This window comes from Sceloporus occidentalis, unplaced genomic scaffold (assembly GCF_023333645.1).
Source record: "Sceloporus occidentalis isolate IW3139 unplaced genomic scaffold, rSceOcc1.0.p SCAF_3, whole genome shotgun sequence".
NCBI lineage: Eukaryota > Metazoa > Chordata > Lepidosauria > Squamata > Phrynosomatidae > Sceloporus > Sceloporus occidentalis.
Window position 1 is genome coordinate 113,545,442 of NW_028316983.1, and position 25,489 is coordinate 113,570,930.

The 25,489-nt window shown below is 39.1% G+C and overlaps 1 protein-coding gene across 12 annotated transcripts in view; it reads right to left on the reverse strand.

The window, feature by feature from the left end:
* SWT1 (SWT1 RNA endoribonuclease homolog) overlaps positions 1-25,489 on the reverse strand; it is a 51,215-nt gene that overhangs the window by 13,709 nt on the left and 12,017 nt on the right. For 10 of the 12 annotated variants that reach the window (XM_089515832.1, XM_089515829.1, XM_089515828.1 and 7 more), the window contains 11 exons: positions 24,517-24,586; positions 23,967-24,022; positions 18,425-19,157; positions 17,022-17,090; positions 15,228-15,357; positions 15,014-15,112; positions 11,639-11,827; positions 7,737-7,830; positions 6,890-7,038; positions 4,001-4,143; positions 2,119-2,257 (listed from right to left, as the gene is read on the reverse strand). In XM_089515832.1, the coding sequence (XP_089371958.1) occupies positions 2,119-2,257; positions 4,001-4,143; positions 6,890-7,038; positions 7,737-7,830; positions 11,639-11,827; positions 15,014-15,112; positions 15,228-15,357; positions 17,022-17,090; positions 18,425-19,157; positions 23,967-24,022; positions 24,517-24,570 (1,855 nt within the window). In that variant the 5' untranslated portion in view covers positions 24,571-24,586. Of the gene's footprint in view, positions 1-2,118; positions 2,258-4,000; positions 4,144-6,889; positions 7,039-7,736; positions 7,831-11,638; positions 11,828-15,013; positions 15,113-15,227; positions 15,358-17,021; positions 17,091-18,424; positions 19,158-23,966; positions 24,023-24,516; positions 24,587-25,307; positions 25,385-25,489 lie in introns of all 12 variants that reach the window. The other 2 variants (XM_089515830.1, XM_089515831.1) reach the window with 1 other exon arrangement.

Consider the following 25,489-nt stretch of genomic DNA (forward strand, 5'->3'; position numbering starts at 1 on the left):
TAAGAAATTAAAAAATAGTTGACATTAAAAAGAACAGGAAAGTAAATACAACCACAGACAATTACCAAATGAAACACAATATGTTCAGAACATTCAGAACAATGAAGAAGACAACAAGGCATTCAAATGGTGACTTGTTACCATCTACCAAAGGCCCCTGTCTTCTGAAGAACCCTATATGGCTTTGATAACCTTCTGCAAAGTCTGTGGGTTTGTTCAGTCCATACAGTTCCCATGTTTTCCTTCCACCTCCAACTGCCAGATATTCTGTTCAGGTACCTCCACCCACATAAATGCTGACTATTCACTTAAGCTTCCCCTCCCTATTGGCAACATCTGGTCTTCTACCCTACTGCCACAAATATCTTTTGTTTCCTGACAATTTTTTTACTGTTCTATGCCATTTATTATTAGGTCTTCCTTATGATTCTAACTTCTCCTGAGCACCAGAATAACATATGTCAAGAGGGAGGGAGGACATGTTGCATACTTGTAACCATAGTTCTTTGAGTGGTCATCTGTGAACTCATACAAATGCAGTGTCTCTTTCCGAGCATTCTGAAGTGTTTTAGCACTAGCCACCCCCACCCCCATAAGGGGCTTCCTGCCAAAACCCACCATTTCCATAGGACGTCAATGCAGCCATCCATGTGAATCAGCAAGAGACAATGAGGGGAGGATGGTCAGGGTTGTGTAAGTACACAAACGACCCAGTAGTACTAATATGACAAGATGGAATCAGTGTCTGATCAAGAGTAAGAGCATGGTACGAAATGGTAGTGACATCAGTGCCAATGTGGAGACGCAATTGCTAGAAGAGGCTTCATATGCACCAAAGCTCGAACAGGAGAAAAATAAGCTATTACTCTAACAGAAGACTTCTGCATTTCTTCCTCTTCTATCGAGTAGAAATAGTCTACATTACCACAGTAAACAGATGCAGAGAAGCTGATGAGGGAGACACCACAGACTTTTGAAACACAATCTCAGATGCAACTTCCCGGAGAGGGATCGACAACACAAAATATCACAGTATCCTCCAGAACCAAAGGAGCAGAAGAAGGTCAACAGGAGGAGTGATCCTTCAATCTCTTCTTGTTGTGTTTGTGCTTCAGTACCATTTGTGTGTCCAATATGAGAAACTTGCCATGTGTCAATAGTCCACAATGAGAGTTTCATCAGTACCGTCTCTGGCCTTTTAGTGGGTATACAAAAAATGACCTCCACCAAAGTACAGTGCACCTGCGTCAGACGCGGGCACGCTATATGTAGATTTGAGCCTATACTCAAACCCATGTAGAGCCGCAAGGGAGTGTGTGGGGCGTGCGTGGCGGCGCATCCCATTCAAATGAATGGGTCGTGAGCCTGTGGGCCTCTTCATACAACAGAGCTTTAAGGTGGAGCTGTCTGTTGCATCTAGCCTGCAGTGTGAACACTGCACAGAGCTCACACAAGGCAACAATATGGGACTCACCCAAAGTCACCTCAAGTGCCCATCTCAGCCTGCAATTTTAGTACTGCATTCAACATACTTCTTGAAAGAAGCCAGTAATACCGAGAAAACCTGGAGGGCTAACGTGGCTAGAAAGCCACCACTGATGACTTACATTTCATAAAGAAGTCTTCCAATTTGAAATAAGTGAACACTGTCCTTGACAAGGCAGCTGTAGCGGCAGATGAAAAGGGACTGGTGGGTTTCAGTGGGAAGCCCCTTATATAGGGCTGCCAGATGTGGACAGGGCTACTGCCAAAACTCTTCAGAACATTATAGAACACTCAAAAAGAGGCACTGTGCAGGTGCAGGATAACCCATTTGTGTCAGTCACTAAAGGCCAAAACAGATGACCCCTTAAAGCCGCTTCCAGGCATCTTGGGAGTGCAGTGTTTATATGCCGCCTACTCCAAAGACAACTGCAAACTGCCTGGCTGCCCTGATGTGGACAGCAGCAAGGCTAGGAAAGGCAGCTCTTTCCCGGCCCAAATAGTTAAAAACCCATAGTTACATCACTTCACAGTTCTGGTGGTTCCAACATGAAGCAAGGTAATTAAACACATTAATTGGTTCAGTTTTTTAGGACTAAAGTGCAGTTATTTTCAGAGTTAACATAACTCTCCTACCTTTACAGAGATGTTCATAGAGATATTCAATGGTTGAGAAAAAGCTCCTTGGTATCACCATTCCAAAAACAGCCATCCAGTGCTTTTTGTAACAGTCCAACACATTGTCTAATGTCCATGGGGGATTATGATACACTACCTAGAAAGTAACAAATATTTTAATTTTTCTCCTCCCATGTAGTTGCCAACATACAGATATACTGGCAGATATCATTGGCCTCCTGACTTGCCAGTATTTCTTCATATGGTTTCTTGGGACTTTTGTCCAAAACTTAATACCACAGTATAGACACCACTTAGAACTAGATCTTCATGAAGACTTTATAGGCATCAGTGGTGTTAGATCTCAGTACTTCAGCAAAGTCAGAAACTACTGGCAAACCAGCTCCCAGGAGATTCAAAGTTTTCAAAAATGTAACACATGTTTATACTTTTCAGGATTTGATTGTGTGATGTCAGTATACAGTATTTCATTCCTCTGTCTTGTAATTCTTGAAGTGCCTTTAACATTATGGCAACAAGATACACTGCCACTTAAATACAGTGCGCCCTTGCTTTATGCGGGGGATCCGTTCCGGACTTCCCCGTGTAAAGCAAATTCCGCACATGCTCAAGCCCCATTTAAATGAATGGGGCTCATGCATGCTGCGGCCTGCGTGTGCCACGGGCACATGCCCCATTACTCCCTATGGGATGCACCGCCTCTTCCTCCCCACATGGCTTTCAGCGTATGACGTGGGCGCACTGTATATTGCACATTAAAGCTGCTGTTGTTATGCATTACAACAAATAAATAAATGAAAAATTAGAACTGGAAACCTAATTAATAATTGAGGCTTTTTTCTTGCTTTTCACAGTCAATTTTCAACTTGGATTCAACCTTTTGAAACTGTGTGTACATTGCCATGCAGGCTATGTCCACATTTTATATTACTGTGTACACTAGTTGGAAAACATAGTATTTTCTACACAGCATTAAAAACCTTATAAAAAAATCAGTGTGTTGGGCAACTCAGAGTTATGGGGCATCATAAAAGTAGCTGGCAGAGAAAAGCAACCATGCATTTATGACACCTATACAAATTCTACACTAAGGGATTCTAAACTATGGGATCAAGCTGCATTCTACTGACATTTATCAAAAAAAAATCTCTGGCAAGTGGAGCAATTGTGACACAGACCCCACTTTTGCCTGTTGCAATGTGGCTCACCCAAGGGTGGGGTTGAAAACACCAGTCTGCTGCTTCATGAGAGACAGGGTTAAGGGCCCTGTCAATCGCAGTAGCTGCTTTCTGGTAAGCATGGATTTGGTGAACTAGATTACAGTTCACTGTGTAGCTTCATAAATACCCGAGTTACACATCCTTAACTGTCCAATAAGATTCTACATTTACAAGCAGGACCTTTGACAAAATATTGTAGCATTCGTGTTCAGGCTTCCAGCTAACCATGTCATTTTTCAGGAACATTCCTTTCTATCCAGTCACTTGCGAATGCCACAGAGCTGCTCAGTTCTTACCAGATTATTCGGACCTCCCCCACCTCCCCCACCTCCAAACACCCCCCCCCCAGCCTAAGTTTTTACTTCTTCAAAGCAGGAGGTTCTCTCAGCTTCTGGATACCTCTTTCCTGCCCAAAATGATGTTCTTTATGCTGTACATGGACTGGCACTCAGACAAAGTGTCAGCTTTTTCTACAGAATACTTGACTATAAGTAACATTAAAGTAAGAGTCATTTTGTTATACATATAAATTAAGTGTAATATTTATATATTATATTAATGTATACAAGCATGTATGATGAAGGCAAATACTGCAACTTTTTAGTTCTCTTTTTAAAGGTTAAATTAAGTATTTACTTTCTAGCATACAGAATAATCACCTCTGTCCACAGCTCTCCATAAGCAATCTTCAGTTCTGTTTCCAATATAGAAGATAAAACTTTCCCCAAGCACTTCTTTGTGTCAAGAATAATTACTGAAAGATGATCGATAGAACTGGCCTCCGCTTTATGACAACTAGTATCTGTTAAGCAAGTACAACAGATATTAACTCTTTGTTTAGTTGATACTATGGAAATTTAGTGGAAAGAAATAAACAACTGGGTCTCATTAACAGTTGCTTTCACAATCTCAAACATGTTGCTGGGCAAAAAAAAGATGTGAACTGCCTGTGATCTTCTCGGACATCAGCACAACAACTTATACAATGTGACATGGCCCTCTCTGTAAAACAAGAAGTAACTAATCTCAGGGTATTCCATTTAAAAATATGTACCTATTCCAATGCCCAAGAAATAAGGACAATATATTCATTGCTTAAGTGTGGTTAAAATTACTTCTGGTGTTAATGTAGATGAAGTTGACCTACAGATTGAAGAGCAGACTATGGCCACATGATCTGCACTCTTCAGTGTCAGAATTCACATTTAAACTACTACATTTTGAAACTCTTCAGGAGACTTACCAAATATCTGAAGATTTAATTGATATCTAAACCTAAACAAAACCACACTTGCTACACACCTTTCCTTTTAAACAGCCTGATAAATAATGTTTTCCCCTGTTAAGTTATATCAAATGTGATATAACATTACATAGTCTTATATCATTGTACAGCATATTTGTATATGGATAGAGACCTACTGAGAAGAAGAGGTATGGTTTAGAATGGTATGGTCTAAGCAGGGGTGACAGATAGGGTCTGGGAACTGGAAAAAACAGTTACAAAAATATGTAATTGAAAGAGACTGTGTTACAGGTTGCAGGAGAAATACCTAAGAATGGTAGACTTATGAGTGAATGTGAAGGAAAGTGCAAGATAAAACTATACTGTATTGTTTTAAGATCTCTGTCAGTACCAAAATATTGTTGCTCTATTACAATCTGTACTCATGTATTTATGTGCTGGAGAGTGATGAGGAGTCAAATATAACCATATCACATCTTTAGATTGTAAACAATGAAATATCCTGTGTTTCCTTTAATATTCCACACTGACTGCTTAATCATTACTGTATGAAAATGTGAATACAACTTCACAGTCAAAGTTACCACAACATATCTTAGATACCTTAGATATGAGAGAAGCGGATCGGTAGAAATCAACAAGTATGTTCAGTGAGAAAATGTGAAGGCCAAAAATGCTGAAATAAAATTCAGTAGCTAGTCCTAAAGGAGATTAGATGACAAAGAGTAGCCACTGGAGAAGAACACAGGAACACTGTACTAGTAACTGGTCTGGTAAACATTTTGCCCCTCTACTAGTATCAGTGTTATTTTCTATGATTCAAAAATATCATCGTTGCTTCCTTTAGGCTTATTTTTAAAAAAAAAACTGTTAGGAATCACAGTGGACAATATGCCTAGGACTGCAAGTCTTCAGAGAGAGAGAGACAGGCCAGCTCCATCAGGTCTAGCCCAGAGTAAGGAGGAGAGCCCTCCTTCCAGTCCATCTGCCATGGTCCAGGTGTCAGAGGGAGAGATTTCTAGACTTGATCCCCTTCCCCACTTCCATTTCCTTTTTCTTTTGTGTCATGTCTTTTTAGACTGTAAGCCTGAGGGCAGGGAAATGTCTAATTAACCATTTGTAAGCCACTCTGAGAGCCTTTGAGGATAAAAAGCAGAGTATAAATATTCCAAATAAATATAAATAAAGAACTTCAGATAGACTTGCCTTAGTATAGTTCAGTGGTCTCCAACCTTTTTCCGGCTAACGCCCCCTTTTCTTTCTAGTTGACAACTTTAGCATTCCCAATGGCTGCTTCTTGATATCAGGTCTACTGTTTGTGCAGCAGCCAGCTGGCCACCAGCATGCAGTATAGCCGCACCCAGCTTGCCACTGCCTCTTCATCTTCCACCTCTCATGTGTGAATACAGCAGTGGCAGCAACAAGCCAGGCTTTCTCCGCCCTCTCACCCATGCTGGCCTTACAGCAAAAGGAAAACCAACTGGCCAACTGCTAGGTTGCTGCTCACAGGGTGATCAGGTGTAAAGGGAGCACCAATTGAGTAGTTGCTTGAGCAACAATTCTCAGTCTTTCTTCACCTTGGCAAAGAAAGGTGCAGCCAGCTTCCCACTTTCCTCCCAGGCAAAGAAGGACTCTCAGTCTGAGAAAGGTGGAAGTCTCTTTCGAATAATCGACTCTAGATACTCTTTCCCCTTATTTGTTTCTTCTGCTACCTCTTCTCTCTGCCTGTCTGATGAAAGAAAGCAGGAGCAGCAGTACAGCTTCAACCTGTCAGCCAGGTCCTGGCAAAGCTCACAAAACTTAAGCAGGATCCCAAATTTGAAAGCTCCTTTTTGCTGCTGCCTCTCCCCCAGTGCCAAGTGTTCCAACTTATCCTCACCATAGTCCTAAAGGCTAGTGGTTTCCCTTGACTTTCTTGTGCGCCAAGACTGTGACTGAAGTTCCCCCCGCTGTACCCTTTTTTCTCATTGCCCCCCTGGATCTTTCCACTGCCCACTCTGGGCATCACTGGTATAGCTGTTTGAGGAATATTAGCATCATATGAAGCAGTGATGCCTATCTGAAGTTGTAAAGCTACAAACAGCATTCTCAGAGAAAAATCAATTTAAATGTTAGTTTATTATTATTCTATTTATATGCCACCTTTCTTCCAGAAGGGGACCTAAGGTGGCTAAGTAACAACCATTTCCCAGATTTAGACTGCAAATCTATGCTTACCTACTTGGGAATAAGCCCCACTGAATTCAAACAGGATGACTTGAGAAGAAATATATAGGGCTGCAAATACACTAAACAAACTAACCTTTTCCCAATAGTGATTGGCAAATGGAAGCATCTTGAGTTATGACAACATTCTTTGGAACCAATTTCTGGAGTGCAGTAACCAAGTCTATTTTACTACATGCCTTTATTTCACTCACCAAGGCCTTGTTGCACAAGTTTTTATCATCCCTGTAAAAAGAAAGCTGGATTTGATTTTGCATTCCTGAGTAGTAACAAAGAAAGCACTGTGGATGTGTGGTACAAAGGAAACAGTGAATGATCAAACTAATCTAACTATGCCTTTTTGAAGCTACTTAAAATTTCCACAAATTTTGCATGATAATTAGTAAAAACTTGTTTTTCAAAGATATATATTTCTCTGTGTTCTACTGGAAAGCAATGGCTTTCCAGAACGAGATTAACTACTTAGTTCAAGATCCCTCAGAATTCCTACATGAGCACCAGAAACATTTAGTTAATCTCTGTTCACAATACCTTGAATTTGCACATTTGACCACTTGCTTTTCTCTTTGAAATGGTTACACATGGATTGTTCTTTGATATTACAAAAGATTACCTCAGCCCATATAAAGACAGATAGCTAACTACCAGGATGGTTGTCATCTGAAGGAGGTTCATCCTCAACTAAGGTTGATAGGAACGCAGAACTCAATGGTACAGCGTATCAAGCCTCTGTGAAGTTCTCTCACGGCTAACGACTAGAAGACTACAGTCACAAACACCTCTTTGCAATTCCAAGGCATGTACCTGTGAAGATTTCTCCTGCATTCATTGTTTTACAAGAACTACAAGAGATGGCTGTGGGCTTATTATTTTCAATTTTGATATCCAATTGGAAAGATATGGTTTAAACACACAGAACTTACGTCAACAGTACAATTTCAACTTGAGGAAAGAGGTTCTTGTACTGCAAGCAGCACTGCAATACACGATCATCGTTGTTCTCAACAATGAAATCATCTGTAAATTAGGCAAAAGTAGACAAGCACATATTTTTGAAATAACTGAACGACCTTGTTCAAACAGGAAAAACATGTCATTTGCTTTCTAAATATTAAAAAAAATCTATTTAAAGAGTCTTGAAATGCAGGCATGTACAAATCGTATTTTATTCCTGGATTCTCTCTCACAGGACTAGGCAGATGATATTCCCAAAACCAAACAAATCTCCTTGGTTCAATCAGTGTGTTCTCCTCAAAGTAAGGAGAAGGGGGACGGGAGCATGCCAATCTGAGTTTTACATCCTATCTCCTCCAAGTAAATGTTCAAAGGCAAATTATTGTTTGAAACTGAATGGAAACGTTTTTGTCACAAACTTATCTCCATGTGGTTGTTCATTATATGTGTACTTATGATCCTATATTACATGTACAGCATGAACTAGAAGTCACTAGTTATAAATATGGTGATTCTCAAAACATTTAAATCTGTTTTTTTTTTCTTTTCTGATTTATGGTCCCATACAGACAGGCCAAAATAAAGCTGCTTCAGGCCACTTTGGAGGTATGCTGTTTAAATGATGCATGAGTCCTAAGAGTCCGGAAACTGCACCAAAGCTGCACTCCAGTCCTTAGGACTGGATTGTGGCTTTGGCATGGTTTCCGAACTCTTAGACGCATGCATCATTTAAACAGCATACCCCCAAAGTGGCCTGAAGCAGCCTGTCTGTATGGGGCCTATATCTCCTTTGTTTAAATCAGAGGTTAACCACGGGCCACATGTAATATCTAAGGCTTTTTTTATGAGCCTGAAGGCTCCTCCAGAAGTCAAAATAATTTTGTTAAATATTATAATTTAATTAGTTCTAATCACTCCTTTTAATTTTAGCCTGGAATTAAATATCTGGGAATTACAACAAAGATCAATGGTCTATTGTTTCAAAATAATGACAAAAACTGGAAAGAAAAGAAAAGAAATTTGGAAAAGTGGAGAAAGTTCAACCTATCCTTTATGAGGAGAACTGCATTATTAAAGACAAATGATTTGACAAGGTTTCATTTCTATTTTCAAATAATCCTCATAATAAGAAATTGAATACTATTTGTGAAATGGTAGAAAGATATTTCCAGCTTTGTTTGGCAGCTGAAAACCCCAGAATTAAATATTGTGTGATGCCAAAGAAAGGGGGCGTTCCAGAAAATCCCAATATTAAACTGTATTATGAGTCCTGTTGTTTTGTGCAGCTGAAAGAATGGATTCCATTCATAGATGACTTTTGGATTTGGAAGGTCATGATTTAAGGTTTGGTTGGCATGGTTATCTTTCAAGTAATAATAGCAAGGTATTATTAGAAATACCTCTGCAGGTTTGGTATAAATAGCAGCAAAGCCCTCCCCCCCCATATACTATTAGTTATCTCATTGCAGGAAGCCTTTGTAGAGAGAATGGCTTAAAAGCTAGATAAGGTTGTATTATAAAGATCTTTTGCACATGAACAGGGAAATTGGGAGCTTAAGTCAAGAGAGAAGCTTTTTAGAGAGGGTATTGATCTCAATTGATTTGCTTATTTACAACAAGATAAAGATCTTGACAAAACAGATGAAGAAAATGATTTTTACTTAGAATTTGTAAAGGTGATGATCATGTAATTTGTAAAGATGATGATCATGTGACCATCTTCCAATTAGAAACGGAAGATGGATCTGTAAAAGAACATATATAGGAAGGTGGACCCCAAATTTTGGGCATACTGTAATACACAAACTGATGTTTGGAGGGAAATGTGAACTAAGAATATAAAATTCACTGTACTATGAAAGAAAATATGTATAAGATTGTGTGTATATAGTACTTAATGCCAAACAAGTTCTCAAAAATATCCAAAAAGGTTTCAAATCCATGCTGGGATTATCAGAATAAGAAAGGATCTTTCTTTCTACTATATGTGGTAGACTTGTATGAAGACAAAAAGATATTGGTCTAAGATTCATATTTTAGTCAGATTTTATAAAAGTGGACTATGTGATACTTTTGCTGGATATGTTTGATAAAGAATCAGATACTAAATATGTCCTAGTCCTTAAGTATATGATAGCTGCTGTGAGAATATTGTTTGTTCAGACTTGGAAATGGGCAGAAACACCAATGACTAAAGACTGGGTTGCTAAGGTTGTGGAATTTTCCAAAGTTGCCAAATTGATGTGGATTTTAAAAGATAAACCAACTGAAGATTTTTTTGTAAGTTTGGAAACCATTTATGAATTTTTGCGGCAATAAGAATGCTAATAATGGAATAATTTGTGGTTATGGTTTTAACCTAGATGCTATTTGTGTCTGTGTTACTCAGAGTTTAATCCAGTGTGCTTACTGCAATATTTTAGTGTTTTAAAAATGTGCTATAGTGTAGTGTTAGTATAGACAGTAGTTTAGTTACAATGTTTGTGCATGTGTGTGTGTGCACACATGCTAAGTATGGATAACTTTTTTATTTTATTTTTTTACCTTTTATTCTTTTCCTGTATATTGTTTATTTTGTTGTGAAATAGTTTTCATGTGTTTTAACCAATAAATATCAAACTATTTTTTAAAGTACAATTGGACCCTCATATTCATTGGTTTCCCTTTCACAGATTTGATGATTCATGGATTTGATTAATATGTTCTGTCTAAGAATCTCTATATCCTCCAGAGCGATTCTATGGTCAAGTCCTGGCAGATGTTGACCACAGAGCCATGCTGAAGATCCTAGAAATTCTTAAAGAGAACACCTCTCTAGGAACCTCTCGTCCTCCAGGGTGATCCTAGGCAGACGGTGACTACAGACTCACCCTGGAGACCTAGCGATTCCTAGAAAAGTATTCTCTGTGGTTAAAAAAAATAACATTTGTGATTTTAATTTATACTTATTTATATTTGCAGGTTTTCAACTATGACAGACAGGGGGTTGCCTGTAACCCTTGTGGATGTGGGAAGCTAACTGTACTGTTTTTTAAAAGTCACAAAATGCCCTCTTGGGGCTTGTAAGGCATTTCTGCCACGTTCTGGGCCTCCCCTGGACTATTTTAGGACAGGAAAGGCCAGTTTTAAAACAGGAAGTACAGTGAGACCTTGGTATCCACTGAGGTTTGATTATAGGACTCCCCATGGATACCAAAATTTTTGGAAGCTCACGTCCCATTAAATACCATGGCATAATAAAATGGTGTCCCTTATATTAAATGGGAAAATCAAAGTTTGCTTTTGGGAACTTATATATTTTTAAAAACATTTTCAAACTGTGGATGCTTGAATCTGTGGATAAAAAAAAATCATGGATACAAAGAGCTGACTGTATTTTTTAAAAGGCCTCTCTGGGCTTAAAATGGCCCCAAGGGCCTAAAACATGATGAAAGTGGTCACCACAACCCTGGGTGGGTGAGTGAGGTAGTGGGAGGGTAGGGCAGGATAGAATAGGGTAGGCTGCAACTGCTGCCATTCAGCAACCCTTTCCGAGTCTGACTAGGAGGCAGGGGGATGGCAGGGGAAGGCAGGTGAGTGAGGCAGAGAAAGGGAGGGAAGGCAGATGGGCAAGCCGCTGCCACCCTCCCAGCAGCACTTTCTGGGCACCCACACCAGCTAACACCAACCATAGTGATGCCACTGCACACAGTAAACTTGAAAGCACACAACAACGATTTCTACTACTCAGCCTGCAGCCAAAAGGTTTTCACACTGTAAAACAGATATAGGAAAAGTGTATAAATATTTCCAGCTATCTTTAAAAAAAAGTAGTCTTGTACCCACAAAAGGAGATGTCATCTTTCATATGAATCAGACTGCCATAGCTTACGTGTTTTCTGGGAAGCAAGTTGCATAGACTGTCCCCATAATTTTGGATCTTGTTTTTTTAGGCACATATAGATGAAGTGAACTGCAGGAATTGCTTTTTGTCCAACATTTGCCAATATCTTCCCTCTCTTCAAGTGGTCCAGTTCTTGCAAAACCACCCAGGGAATTACAAGCACAAAGTTGCCTATACCTGTATGAGAGAAAGGCAGTATTACAATGATCATCCCGTAGTTCTTCAAATAATTACTGTTTTAACTGTGTTAAAAACTCATTCCCTTTTACAGGTACTTTCCTTTTACTGGGTATCCTGCCAGAGGATCATGAGTACACACTACACTGATAGTTTTGTTGTGACTAGAGCAGTGATGGTGAACTTTTTCAAGGCCACGTGCCCAAACTGCAACCCAAAAACCACTTATTTATTGCAAAGTGCCATGTCCCTCTGGCTTTCTAGTAACAAACTCTGGCAAACTCTGTGCTGGGACGATGGCACATGTGCCCACAGAGAGGGCTTTGAGTGCCACCTCTGGCACGTGTGCCAGAGGTTCGCCATCACTGGACTAGAGGATGAGTATTTGTAATTTGCCACTCAAAGTCTGTAGGTCTGCCAACAAAGTCATCCTGGTTCAAGAATCTAACACCATGTCATTAGAAATTCTTCTAACAATAATTTCATCAAGACAAAGAATAGACATACTATAACTGGACCATTTTTACACTGTACTTACATCAAAAGTAATAACAAATCACACCCCTGAGATTATATTACAGATATATTCAGCCTTTGATGCTTTGTGGAGACTAATGCACATCTCAGACTGTCTGTTCAATTACACTTACCCCTATTTTTTCCCACCTTCACACTTTCAACTGATACTATTTGGTTGAACTCTTAATTTCAGTAAAATTCATTGAATTCAAAATCATAGCCTCATTTGACTGTTTATTTTCTAATACATGATATGATGTTTATGTTCATTCAAATACAGGTATCAGCGTAATATCATCCAGAGAAGCATTTTTGGCCCCCCAGATATTTCGAAATTCAAATTCCAGAAGCCCCAGCAGCCATGCCAGTACTTAGGCATGTGCAAAGCTGAAGTCAAGAACATCTTGGAGAGAGGCAAAGGCTGAAAAATACGATTCCAGAAAAAGGTACAGTGAGGAGGGGAAAGGCTAGGAAGAAACATTAGTATACATTAAAAGCCTGTCTTCTTTACTACTGTTTTTCCTCCACTCAGGACGTCCTTGGATAACCCACAAGAAAGAGACAGTCACAGCTCAGGCACTTTGTCACACAAAACAAAAAATATATCATCAACAATATATATTGGCATTCCCTAATCCAATTATTAGAAACTAAATTAAAATGAAATGTTGCTAAATGTGTACTAAGCAGAAGCATGATCAGCAACAAATTAAGCAATTATCAGAATATATCAACAAATTATCATGTTTCAAGAGTAATTATGTTTCTCATAATTAAAAGGACAGAAAGAGAACATTATCAGTTGCCAAATTTAGCGGGCAGAGCTTTCAGCCTTCTCTCAGTACTCTCAACTTGAATTCACATGTGCTGATCCAATGCCAATATTGACTGTTATCAGGTAATTCTAGTTACAGAATGCTGCTGTATAATCAGTTTGAGCTGATTGTTTGTATAGGTAAAACACTTTCAGTTGGACCTTTGTATCTATGGATTCCTTATCCATGAATTTAAGCATCCACGGCTGATTATATATATATATATATATATATATCCATATTAGTATGAAAGACTCTAAAATTCAATTGCAAATAAAGCAGAGCAGTGGTCCCCAAACTGTGCGCTTTAAGAGATTTTGGACTACGACTCCCAGAAGCCTTAACCATGTTAGCCAATAGTCTGGGATTCTGGGAGCTGAAGCCCAAAATCCCTTAAAGAGAACAGTTTGGGGACCACTGGAGTAGACTAACTGAAGCCATAAGATTCATCAATTATGTTTATTTACTTCTAGCAATTGATTACATGATTCTTTCCTATTTGGGACTAACCATTGAATTTAGGCCTCTAAATCTGACCAGTCATGGAACTGCAATCTGAAAAATGGAAGGAAACCTATCTGGTCTATGCTATATACACAGTTTCTGAGCACTCAAGACAGATCTGCTCAAAGTTTCAACACCTAAGTCATGGTTTCTGATTTTAGATTTTAGCAAAGAGGAAGCCACATTACATTGCTGCAGCAAGAACAGAAGCTTAAAGACTGTCACAATATTATAACATAGAGCTTCCCGAATCTCTACTTTTCTGTTGAAGGTCACCTCAACAGCTATAAGAAGTGCTGGGAATGGATACAATGTGAATAGTTGGAGTGGGATTGTAGATAGTAAGCTGAGAAATTCAGAAAGGGAAAGTACAGGAAGTTCAGAAAGTGACGACTGTATTATTAACATTGGCAATTTACAAAACAGTTGCTGGTAATACAAACATAACACTAGGGCAAGCCACTCAACCCAAGGACCCACTATCCAGTGCCAATCTCTGGTGTTCTAGAACTTCCAAATGAATTTTAAATCAGCAGTCTCTCTTTCTGTAATCTGCCTCTGATGTTTCTTTACTTCACAACGAAGTCTCCCCCCATCCAGCACTGGTTTTTGAGTACTGTACTGCTATTTCTCATGTCAAATTTATATCCATTTATTCTTACATGTACAGAATGTCCAAACTGCCCTCCACAGAATGAAGAACAACATTGCTGGAAGAACATACACCAAACTGGAATATAAGTTATACTGACATTCTAGATAACATTTCATGCATCACTGAAAGCTCATGGAGTGATTTTTTTATTTTATTTCAAGGTGCCACGGGACTCTGCTGTTCCTCCTGATTTGGAGAACTATGTGGCCATATCGTTCGCATACTATCAGGACAGAGGATTCTCTAATAATACTCCCAGCTCCTCTGATATCAGATTAGTGCAATGTCTCTCTCGTTCTGACACTTGTGTGTCTCAAGATACTAAAACCCCACACAGCTGGGTGGGGTACTGAAAGACATAGAAGGGAGGAACTGTGTCAGGTTGATCCTTTATGAGCCATCCTTTTTATCTGCCATGTGCCTGTTTAGATAAAGCTGACCAAAAAAAACCCCCAAAAGATTGCCTTGGGATACATCCCAATACAAGCAGAACTATGAAATACAAAGGCAATCAGCAGTAAAAGGTGAATCAGGAGGTTCTGTCTTCAAGTAGAATAAACAGCTGGTAGGAAGCAGCTGCAGTTGGACAAGATTACTTTAATTCTACTTTTCAAAGATTATACCTCTAAATTTACTTTTCTAAATTTACATTCATTATTTAAAGACGTGTTATACATATAAATCCACACAAACCTGGAATAACACTATTCTTCAAAGACTTGATGAACTCCAGATGGCGGATCATTATATTAGTATCAACCACAATCAGAGTATTCAAGCCAGCAACACTTTCTATTGTAAAAGTAGAAACAGAACAGTTTAATAATCTGAAGTCTTCATTGGCTTTTCCCATCTCCCTGTTGTCCTGCTAAGAAGGAAAAAAAACACATAACACATATAAGCTTACTAGCAAACTTATTTGATTCATCATCTGGGAGATCAATGTCCATGCTGGTCAGCTCTCCACATGTCTGCACCACAGGCAAAGCCATTTTTTGGCCAATGCGAGCTGCATGCAGGACTTCTACAATTCGCATCTGTGAAAAGAGTAATATAAACTTGTAATAATATCAAGGCTGTCCTAGGATCTGTTATCAGCAGCTAAGGCCCACATCTCAGCAGTACTCCCAGCATCAACCACCAAAGCTCTACTTCTCTTTACAGCTCCTTACCATCCTCCTCCTCACTGCTAGTGCTTATTTTCCTGCCCTGAGGAAGCAGTCACAAGAACCATGGAAAAAAGCAGCAGATTCCACTTTCCTTGCCCTTGCCCTTTGTGTGGTGGTTTGGATGGGACTCAGAAGAAAAAGTAAATGGGCGGTAGTAATAGTATAGAGTGAAAAACCTCTCAGTAAAGACATCTTGCCCAAGCACCCATCAAAATCCAGAGCCATCACTATTCATGAAATGAATAAGGTTATCTGTATGCTCTGAGGCAGAAAGTTTCATTAAAAAAAATTAAGATGGAACAGGGCTCACTCTGAGCCTCACTGTTACAAGGGAGGCAGGAATGGAATTAGAAACCTATTACTTTTCCAGTCAACATGGGGAAAGATAATTTCCATATGCCTTGCCAACTGGTATAAATGGGAGGAGTAAACCAAACTAGGAGAGTAAGGCAAACAGGGAGATAGGACTGTTTGTTGTTTTCTCGTTACCAATAATCCCCACCTTCCTGAATGTCAATTAACTATTACTTCAGTACCAACATTAATCACAGATAAGGCAACTCAAGTGTTATCCCAGTCTATTATGACTACAATAAAGGACCAGACCAAACAATCCCCATTATAGCAGCAAGTATGTTGTTTGGAACCAGAATGTTTTATTTATGCTTGACACAGAATTAAGGAAAGGGTAGCAAATGCTATCCCACCTGAAATACTGCAAGAGTATGGTAAAATTATATTTGGATTAAAGCTCTTATTAGAGGACTGAACAACTCTAAGGATTGTGTTTAGTGCATAATTTTATTTATCCAACAGCTGTGAGTAGTGAAAGTATTGTGCTTTCACATTACAAGCTTCAAGAGTCAAAGTAAGCCACCAGGAAGAACCATCATTCCCATCATGGAAGACACTGCTACAAATGTCATGTGGTTAAAGCAGGCAGAATATGCATCTGTGGGGAAAAAGGGGAAAGGGGGGGGGAGTCATGTAGCCTCTTATCATAGTTAACCCTGTGCTGGTCTATGCTTGTAATAAAGATTCTATTCTATGGCTAACCAATCACCTTCATAATGTCTGCACTGGTTCTCTGTGTATATGCACAGATATGTAGCACTGGTCATGTTTAGAACTACACATTCCATTAACTAGGGGCTACAGCAAACCCAGAGATCTCTCCGACCAAGAAATATTTGAAGCTAAGCTTCAATATTTGAAGCTATGCCCTGCCTATAGCCGGGGCAGGGAACATTTTGTAACATCAAGGCACATATTACCTCAGTTGGAATTGTGCAGGTTTCCCCTCCACCAATGAGCAGAATCAAAATTTAAAATGGATGGGTCATACACACCATACACACACATTCTGGCAGAAGGTGGGATATAAATCCAATAATTAATACATATGGAAATACATACATACATACATATACACAGGCACATCTATCCATGTACATCTACACACAAGCATGAATTCAGTATTACAGTTAACAAGTGGATATATGTATTACTATTGAAGTTAAATAACAACTAACTTCTTGGTCTGGATCAGTATTTTCAGTGGCTTCAAATGCAGACAAGGGGTGACATGATGTCTCAGAGCTCTGTAAAAAAACGAACAAAAATTTGTACAAGTATCCATGTCAAACATCTTCTGGTGAAAACAAACAATTTAAGCAATTATTAGGTAGGGCTGGAATGTGACTGCAAGCTTGAAGAAGAAGGAAGAAAAGTACAAGATAACTCTGGGACTTCTTCTAAGGAACATAGAATAGAATTTTACAAGGACTCTACTGTATATACTCATGTATAAGCCTAGACGTTTTAGCCAAAAAATTGACCTCAAAAACCTATCTCGACTTATCCATGGGCCAATGTAAATAGTATACTTTAACTCTTATTAAAATGCGAACCATTCCCTTGTGAAAGGCAAGGGTGCAATCTGTCCTGAAAGTACTGACCTCGCTCTTCTCTCTCTTCCATCCAGCCTTTAGTGTGACCCAAAACAGTAATGCCTCCCATAGTGTTTTAGGTTCTTTGGCATTCTATTCCTTTGCGTCATTATTTAGATCCTTTGTGGTATGCCACTAAGTATTATTATTATTATTATTATTATTATTATTATTATTATTATTAACCTTTATTTATAAAGCGCTGTAAATTTACACAGCACTGTACATACAAACTTTTAGTTAGACGGTTCCCTGTCCTCAGGCTTACAATCTAAAAAGACACAACACAAAAGGAGAAGGAATGGTTGTGGGGAAGGAGATCAGGTCCAGCAGTTTTTCTCCACCTCAGAGGCCTGGACCAAGGCAGATGGACTGGAGGAAGGGCTTGGCTTCTTAATGGATGGTTTACCCTGAACTTATCCAAGGGTCATATCAAAATCCATCATTTTGCCTCCAAAACTTGCCCTCAGCTTATACATTTTGCCTCCAAAACTTGCCCTCGGCTTATAGTCGAGTATATAAGGTAACTAATTGTAACTATGGTTTCACTTCACACTTTCAACTGAAAAACAATGTACATTCTTTCTTGCTGCCTTTATGCCTAAAACTCTTTCCCCATCATGCATGTGCCACCTTTCTGCCTTCTTTAAAACTCCTACCTATAACCCACCTTTTGAGAAACTTGTCCTTGAGGACAAAGATTAAGCACAAAAAAGGGCTATAGTGTTAAAACACAAGTCACTGTATTTACTCAACTATCCCTTGTTTTTTCATTAGGTCAAATTTGGAGTATAAGCTCCCCGTGGATAGTTCTTTGTCTTGTTTATGAAGGGATGTAACTCACCATATTAATCTACGGTACTGTAAAAAAAACCTCCTCAACTCCTTAATCAGGCCATTTGCCACGGTCCTTGCACAACAAGCAAGAGGAAGCTATCTGACCAAATCTTCCCAAAGCAACTTCTCATTCTATTTTATTTTGTTACCTGATTTGCCTGAAATGCTACAGGCTCATATTTACTCCTTTGGGTCGTCAAATGACAAACATTATTGGTGGAGTCGTTGCACAATTGTTTTTTTTCTTTATATTTCAAAAAATTGGATTGATCCATCACAGGACGTAAAGGTTTGTATCTCATCTCATCCTTATTGCTAGGATGTTGTAATGATGTATGCTTGGACTTTTCAAGAGTCTCTTCTCTGCAAGCCTGCATGTGCAATTTAGGACCTGATAAATTTACAGCTGAGGTGGGGAGATATGGCTCTTTTGAATTGTTCTGCTTTATGCTGAATTCATCCAGTTTCAAAGATTTCTTCTTAGGAAGGAAAGAACACTCTTTAGGTAGCATACTTCTCATAATTATATTTTTTACACTGGAGTGCTCTGCTTTGTCCTTTATCTTTTTCTTTCTGGTGTTCAGGATCCTTAAATCATGTGATTCCTGTCTCCTTCTTTTTACATCAAGTTCACTGTATACATCTCTGTCAGAATCTTCCTTGCTAAAAGAAGCTGCCACCAAATCTGTATTACTTCTTTTCCCACCATGGTCTGCTTTCTTTTTAAAACGTATAGTGATCTTTTCACGCTGCTCAGGAGACATTAAAGTACCACCAATGTGTTGTGTTTCTTTTGAAATATTTTTCTGGAGATCTTTAGTAGTAGCTTCTATAAAACTGAGACTGTTTTTAGCTTTTGTGCACCTTGTAGCATCATCCAACCTGCAAAAGCATCGTAAACAGAAAGTATTAGTAAGAATTTTGTGACAGTGGAGATTATACTTTGTTGGAGCTAAGAAATGAGTAATATTTAAGGAAAAAATTATGGAGAACACAAAAGTAACAGAATTACCAGTATAATGAATGGACAACACACCGCAAAAAAGGTAAAGACTTGCTTTAAGGTCATCATAAGTTGAAAATGACACACAACAACAGCAGCAGCAACAAGAACAAGAGAAACAGGTAGCTAGTATTATTCTAAGGAAATATCTGGCAGTTTTGTAAATTTGACAATTGCTCAACATACATTATGCTTTTATTTATATTGGCCTGGAATAATATAGACCAGTGACAGAACACACTCAATAGCAAGGGGACAGGAGTCAAATTATTACTTAGTTGGGGATGCAATTGGTTAAATCAGTGCCTCAAGTGATAGAAACAAACAGAAGTATTTATAACCTGGGATTTTTGTTACCAGTATAAAATGTTGGCAAGAGTGAGTGACCACCAATTACTTACAAATATGTTTCATCCTGTTTTACAGAGGATTCCCATATTGCTTCTGACACAAATATCAAACTCTGAAGACCAAGAAACCAAGTAGGTTTCAACATACTATACATGTCTGTGATGATGTCACAGTAGTGCAAGATAATATTGGCTATTTGTGCCAGTATATTTCCCTATAGAAGAAATATAAACTATGTATGACATGCCATTTCAGTCTATCAGCAGCACACAGCCTCTGTAATTATCCGAGTTTTCAGTTTGTTGATATTATTATTATTATTAACCTTTATTTATAAAGCGCTGTAAATTTACACAGCGCTGTACATACAATCTTTATAATTGGATGGTTCCCTGCCCTCAGGCTTACAATCTAAAAAGACATGACACAAAAGGATAAGGGAGAGGTGGTGGGGAAGGGGCCTCTCTAGTAGGATAATACATATAAAATACATAGCAATACAGGAAATGATTCAATAAAACAGACACCAAAAGAACATCAAATAGCAAGTGACAATTATGCAATGCCTGGGAAGGCTTCTCTGAACAGGATGGTCTTCAACTCCGTTTTGAAGCTAGTTAAAGAAGTGATGGCTCTTGCTTGTGGGGGAAGAAGGTTCCAGGAGTGAGGGGCAGCAAGGGAAAAGGGGTGAATCCGGGATGGGGCAGAGGAAATCCTGGGCTGAGACAGCAGACCTTGACTACCAGAACGGAGAGCCCTAGTGGGAAGGTGAGGAGAAAGAAGGTCTGATAAGTAAGGAGGGGCCAGTCCATGGAGGGCTTTAAATGTCGACAGCAGGAGCTTATACTGAATGCGGAAAGGGAGGGGGAGCCAGTGAAGGGATGCCAGCACAGGAGAGATGTGGTCAGAGCGGTGGGTGGAAGGGATAATGCGTGCAGCTGAATGCTGGACAGAGATTAAAGGACGGAGGTGAGAAAAAGGAAGCCCAGCCAGGAGGACGTTACAGTAATCAAGTCGTGAGATCACTAGGGCATGGACCAGGATCTTGGCGGTAGAGGCAGAGAGATAAGGTCGGATTTTGGCAATATTGTACAAAAAGAATCTACAAGCCTTGGCTGTGGTCAAGATCTGAGGGATACATGACAGAGAAGAATCAAAGATAAAACCAAGACTGCAGGCTTGCTGGACTGGTTGAATGGAAATGTTGTCCACAGAGACAGAAAAGGAGTGTTGAAGGGTGGGCTTAGGAGGAAAGACAAGAAGCTCTGTCTTGGACATGTTGAGCTTCAAACGCCGTTGGCGCATCCACTGCGAGACAGCTGTGAGGCAGGACGAAACTTGCTGTTCAAGCCTTGGAGAAAGGTCAGGGGTGGAAAGATACAGCTGGGTGTCATCGGCATACAGATGGTAGGAAAAGCCAAGAAAGCTAATGAGTTTACCTAAGGACAGTGTGTAGAGAGAAAACAGAAGGGGACCCAGAACAGAGCCCTGAGGTCATTTTATACCAAAACTAGAGAAATCACATGGAACCATATGAAAAGATCTGAACATATCAGGGCAATCTAATTAAATTATTGATGGAATGAATTTGATGAAGACGATAAAGGGCAATGACAGGATATTTGAAGTGTAAATACAATCTATAATCTGTACCATCTAGGCTTGCCCCTCCAGGAAAGAAAGAAGCCACTGCAAAACAGTGACTCTAAAGCTGCATCTGCACTACAGAAATAATCCAGTTTGACCCCACTTTAATTGCCATGGCTTACTGCTATGGAATTCTGGGAATTGTAGTTTGTTGTGGAACCAAAACTCTACAGCCTGGATGCAGCGTAAATTCCATCTCAGCAAGGATGCTATGGCCACTGGTAGTGCAAGCCACTGAAAACTCCAACAGAACCAACAGGGACACATTCCTCCTAACAGCTTCCAAGAAAAGGTACTTCTGCAAAGTGACCAAAGAAGTCTCTAGCCTACAACCAGACCTGGAAACAGATCTAGATAATGTTTCTCTTCCAGGAGTCTCTGGAGCTGGTATCAATCACAAACTCCAGTACATGGTGCAGAAACAGAATATTGAAAACTGACTGGTAGTTGCCCAGTACCATGAAATCCAGGGGAACTCTTTCCACAATGGTCTTATAATTGTCTTTATGCACCATCACATTCAACTCCGTCTTGTTTTAGAAAGGCATATATCGCTTTTTCTAACCAGTCTGCTAGTCCTTTTGTGGTTTTCTTAATAAGACAAGAAAGACAAGGGTCTAATACACACACGGTGTCTTTCAGCTCTTGCAAGATCCTATGCACATCTTTGGGCTGTACAAATTGAAAAGTATTCATTATCACTGGACAAGTAGGACCTAAAGTTACATCCAACAGATTTGTCTTAATCTTAATATTCAGGTCAGAATGACTTAAGTGATGGGCAAGTTGTTCACAGCAGGGTTTCAAGTGGTCTGGATTCTCCCTCTTGTGGACCAGTGTGTAAAAGACACTGTCCAATATACTGCATATCCCAGCTATTTGCACTACTATGTTTGTATCTACTTGTACAATATACATTACTGGTGTCCCTTCCATCTTGCAAACATTATATATTGGTAACAAAAATGATTGGTTATAAACACTTCCTGTTTTTTTTACCCATCCAAGGAACTCATTTAGGCAAATGAGATCAAATGATTTTCAACAGGATGATGATTTCATTGGTTATGGTTATTGTCCTTTCCACCGAGCGTGTTCTGTAACCGGTTCATACCATCCCAGACCAAGGAATACAAAAGCATATGTACACTTGGGCCCTCCATATCCACCTGTTTTCTATCCATGGACTCAACCATCCACAGCTTGAAAATATTATATTATTAGTTAATTGTAGAATGCATAGGCTTTCCATTTTAAAACAAACCTTGCTTGTCCATTGTTAGTAATCAGTTATGACATGAAAGCATAGGTCACAAACATTCAGTAATAAAAATATTGCCATGATAGAAGTTATTGATTGCTGTTCTAGCTCACAAAATACTTGCAATGGGTTAGCTACCTCCTCAGGAAAGGAAAAATTGTGTAAGAATTCTGTAATTTCTGGGACTGTGAGATAGTTATACTTTAGTCTCCTCCTCCTCCCTGCATTTCCCCATTTTCTCTCCACTTTAGCCTGATCTTCGCAGCCTCCTCCTATTTGTATTTCCTCTGATGACCAAGCTCCCATTTTCCCCTCCACTTCCAACCCAATCTTAAAGCTTTCTGTCTCCTAAATTAATCATAGAATCATAGAATAGTAGAGTTGGAAGAGACCGCAAGGGCCATTCAGTCCAATCCCCTGCCATGCAAGGGGGTTGGACAATCAAAGCATCCCCGACAGTTGGCCATCCAGCCTCTTTTTAAAGACTTCTAAGGAAGGAGACTCCACTACACTCCGAGGGAGTTTGTTCCCCTGTCGAACAGCCCTTACTGTCAGGAAGTTCTTCTTAATGTTGAGGTGGGATCTATTTTCCTGCAGTTTGCATCCATTGTTCCACAGTCTCTGGAGCAGCAGAAAACAAGCTGGCTCCCTCCTCAACATGACATCCCTTCAAATATTTAAACAGGGCTATCATATCACCTCTTAACCTCCTCTTCTCCAGGCTAACCATCCCCAGCTCCCTAAGTCGTTCCTCATATGGCATGGTTTCCAGACCCTTCACCATTTTAGTCGCCTTCCTTTGGACATGCTCCAGTTTCTCAATGCCCTTTTTGAATTGTGGTGCCCAGAACTGGACACAGTATTCCAGGTGAGGCCTGACCAAAGCAGATTCGACTTATCCATGGGTCTTATCAAAATTATTTTGGCCCTAAAACCTTCCCTTGACTTATAAGTGAGGTCAATTTGAACACAAGTATATACGGTATTTCTATTAATACCCATCTGATACAGTTAAAAATGCCAAAAAATAACATTTGACCAGAGGTACTACAGTTCCATTCTTACTGTTGTTTCAGAAATAAAATAAAAACTTTCAAACAATAATTTCTGCTTCACGTATTTTACGTAAATAAAGGGACTTTATTTCTCTAAATAGTGATTGGTATCTTTTTTTTAAGGTTTTAAAATTGAAGTTCAGCCTTTACATCTTTTATGCATTCTGCATATACCGTTTGTAAATGTATTTGGTTAAAAGCAATGCAATTAATATGCTACAATCTTAACATTAAATGAATTGATTTCATATTATGTTGTTTTTTCAGTGTGGACAATTTAGGTTTCCAAATCTTGCAGAAAGAGTAACTATTCATTAAAATAAACTTAATTGTCTTAAATGACTGCCCTTAATGAATGACGAAGAAAAAAATACCTTTGACTTGGATGATCTTTAACATGATTACTCCCAATTTTTGGATTTTCGTGATTCTGAAAAAAAGAATCTGTGTGATTATCAGCCTCAAATTAAATAGACAGCAGCATTCTAGCATTTCACAAAAACTCTACATCTACAGTGGCAAAACTGGTACATTATGTGACCATTCCACCTACCATCCCATTGCCACCAAGATCCTTAGATTTCAAGCACTACTTTTGTTACAGTTCTCTTAATTCAGGCAATAATTACAAAATTTAGAGTGAAATCAAACATGAAACTATCAGTGGAATTCAATTCCTTCACAAAGTATACGTGAAGATGTTACATTCAACAAGAACAGTGATTACCTTAATTTCCCACCTTGATGATTATATGTTTACTAGAAGTCTTTTGAATAATGTATACATTATATAAACTGTATTATTGATAGTGACTGGGCCTCCTCTGTCCATGTCTTCCTAGTCTTACTCATTCACTTTACATTATTTAACTCCAAATTACTTTTCAGTATTATTTTCCACATTCACAAACATTACTTTCCTACCTTGGAATCTGAAGCATTGTCCTTTTTGCTGGATTTCTTGTGTTTTTTCGCCATGTTTAAGTTTCAAATCCTTAGAAAGACACAAAGTAGGAAAAAATATATTTCAAATCCATTTATATGTTTGTTTTGTTTCCCTCCAAGGGAAGTATTATATAAACTGCACCTATTTGGATCCAATATGTTTTCCAGTTACTCAAATGCAGCTTCACATTTAGTTTGATAAAATAAAAATCACTCTATAATAAATTCTGAGTGAGAATATGGGATCAAGGAAGAGAAAAACTGACTGTGCAATCTTAGATATCTGTCTATTGTGTTAAACCTACCAGGTTCAGTGGCACTCACATCTAAAAAAGTTAATGTCAAACTGCACCCAAAACTAAATAAAATGCTTCCCCAGGAATATAAATGGGCAGAGTTGCTGCATCAGGAGATGTATAACCAGTATGTAGCTATGATACATCTCCTCTACAGCAAACCCATATTTTCAGTAAAACAGCCCACTCCAAGATGGCCATTTCTGTCCTGATGGAAAACAGAGGGGCAAGGAAAGAGTAGCTATGTATCCAGCTATTTTCTTTTTCTGGATGCACAGTAGCCTGCGTAGGAGGTCCCTGAAGATGTTGTAACTGCTGTGCATCCAACTAAAGGAAAATACCAAGATACACCACACCACTCTCCTTGCTCTCTACTGACATGGAAATGACTGTCAAGGGGCTGGGCATGCCACATCGAAAAGATGGCTTGTGGGGGGAATTTGGTTATTGTGTAGTCAAAACAGAAAATCTAACCTCTGAAATCACCAAAAAAGGTGGGCTCAACCTGTCAGGCTCCTACTTGCAGTCTCCCTTTCCAATAAGAGGCTGGGCTGTAAAAGTACCAACTTTTATTACAAGAGAAGTGACTTTTTTGTCAGGAATGAGGATGCATAGTTACAGATGGGTTATATAGTCCCACAAGCATACCCACCCCC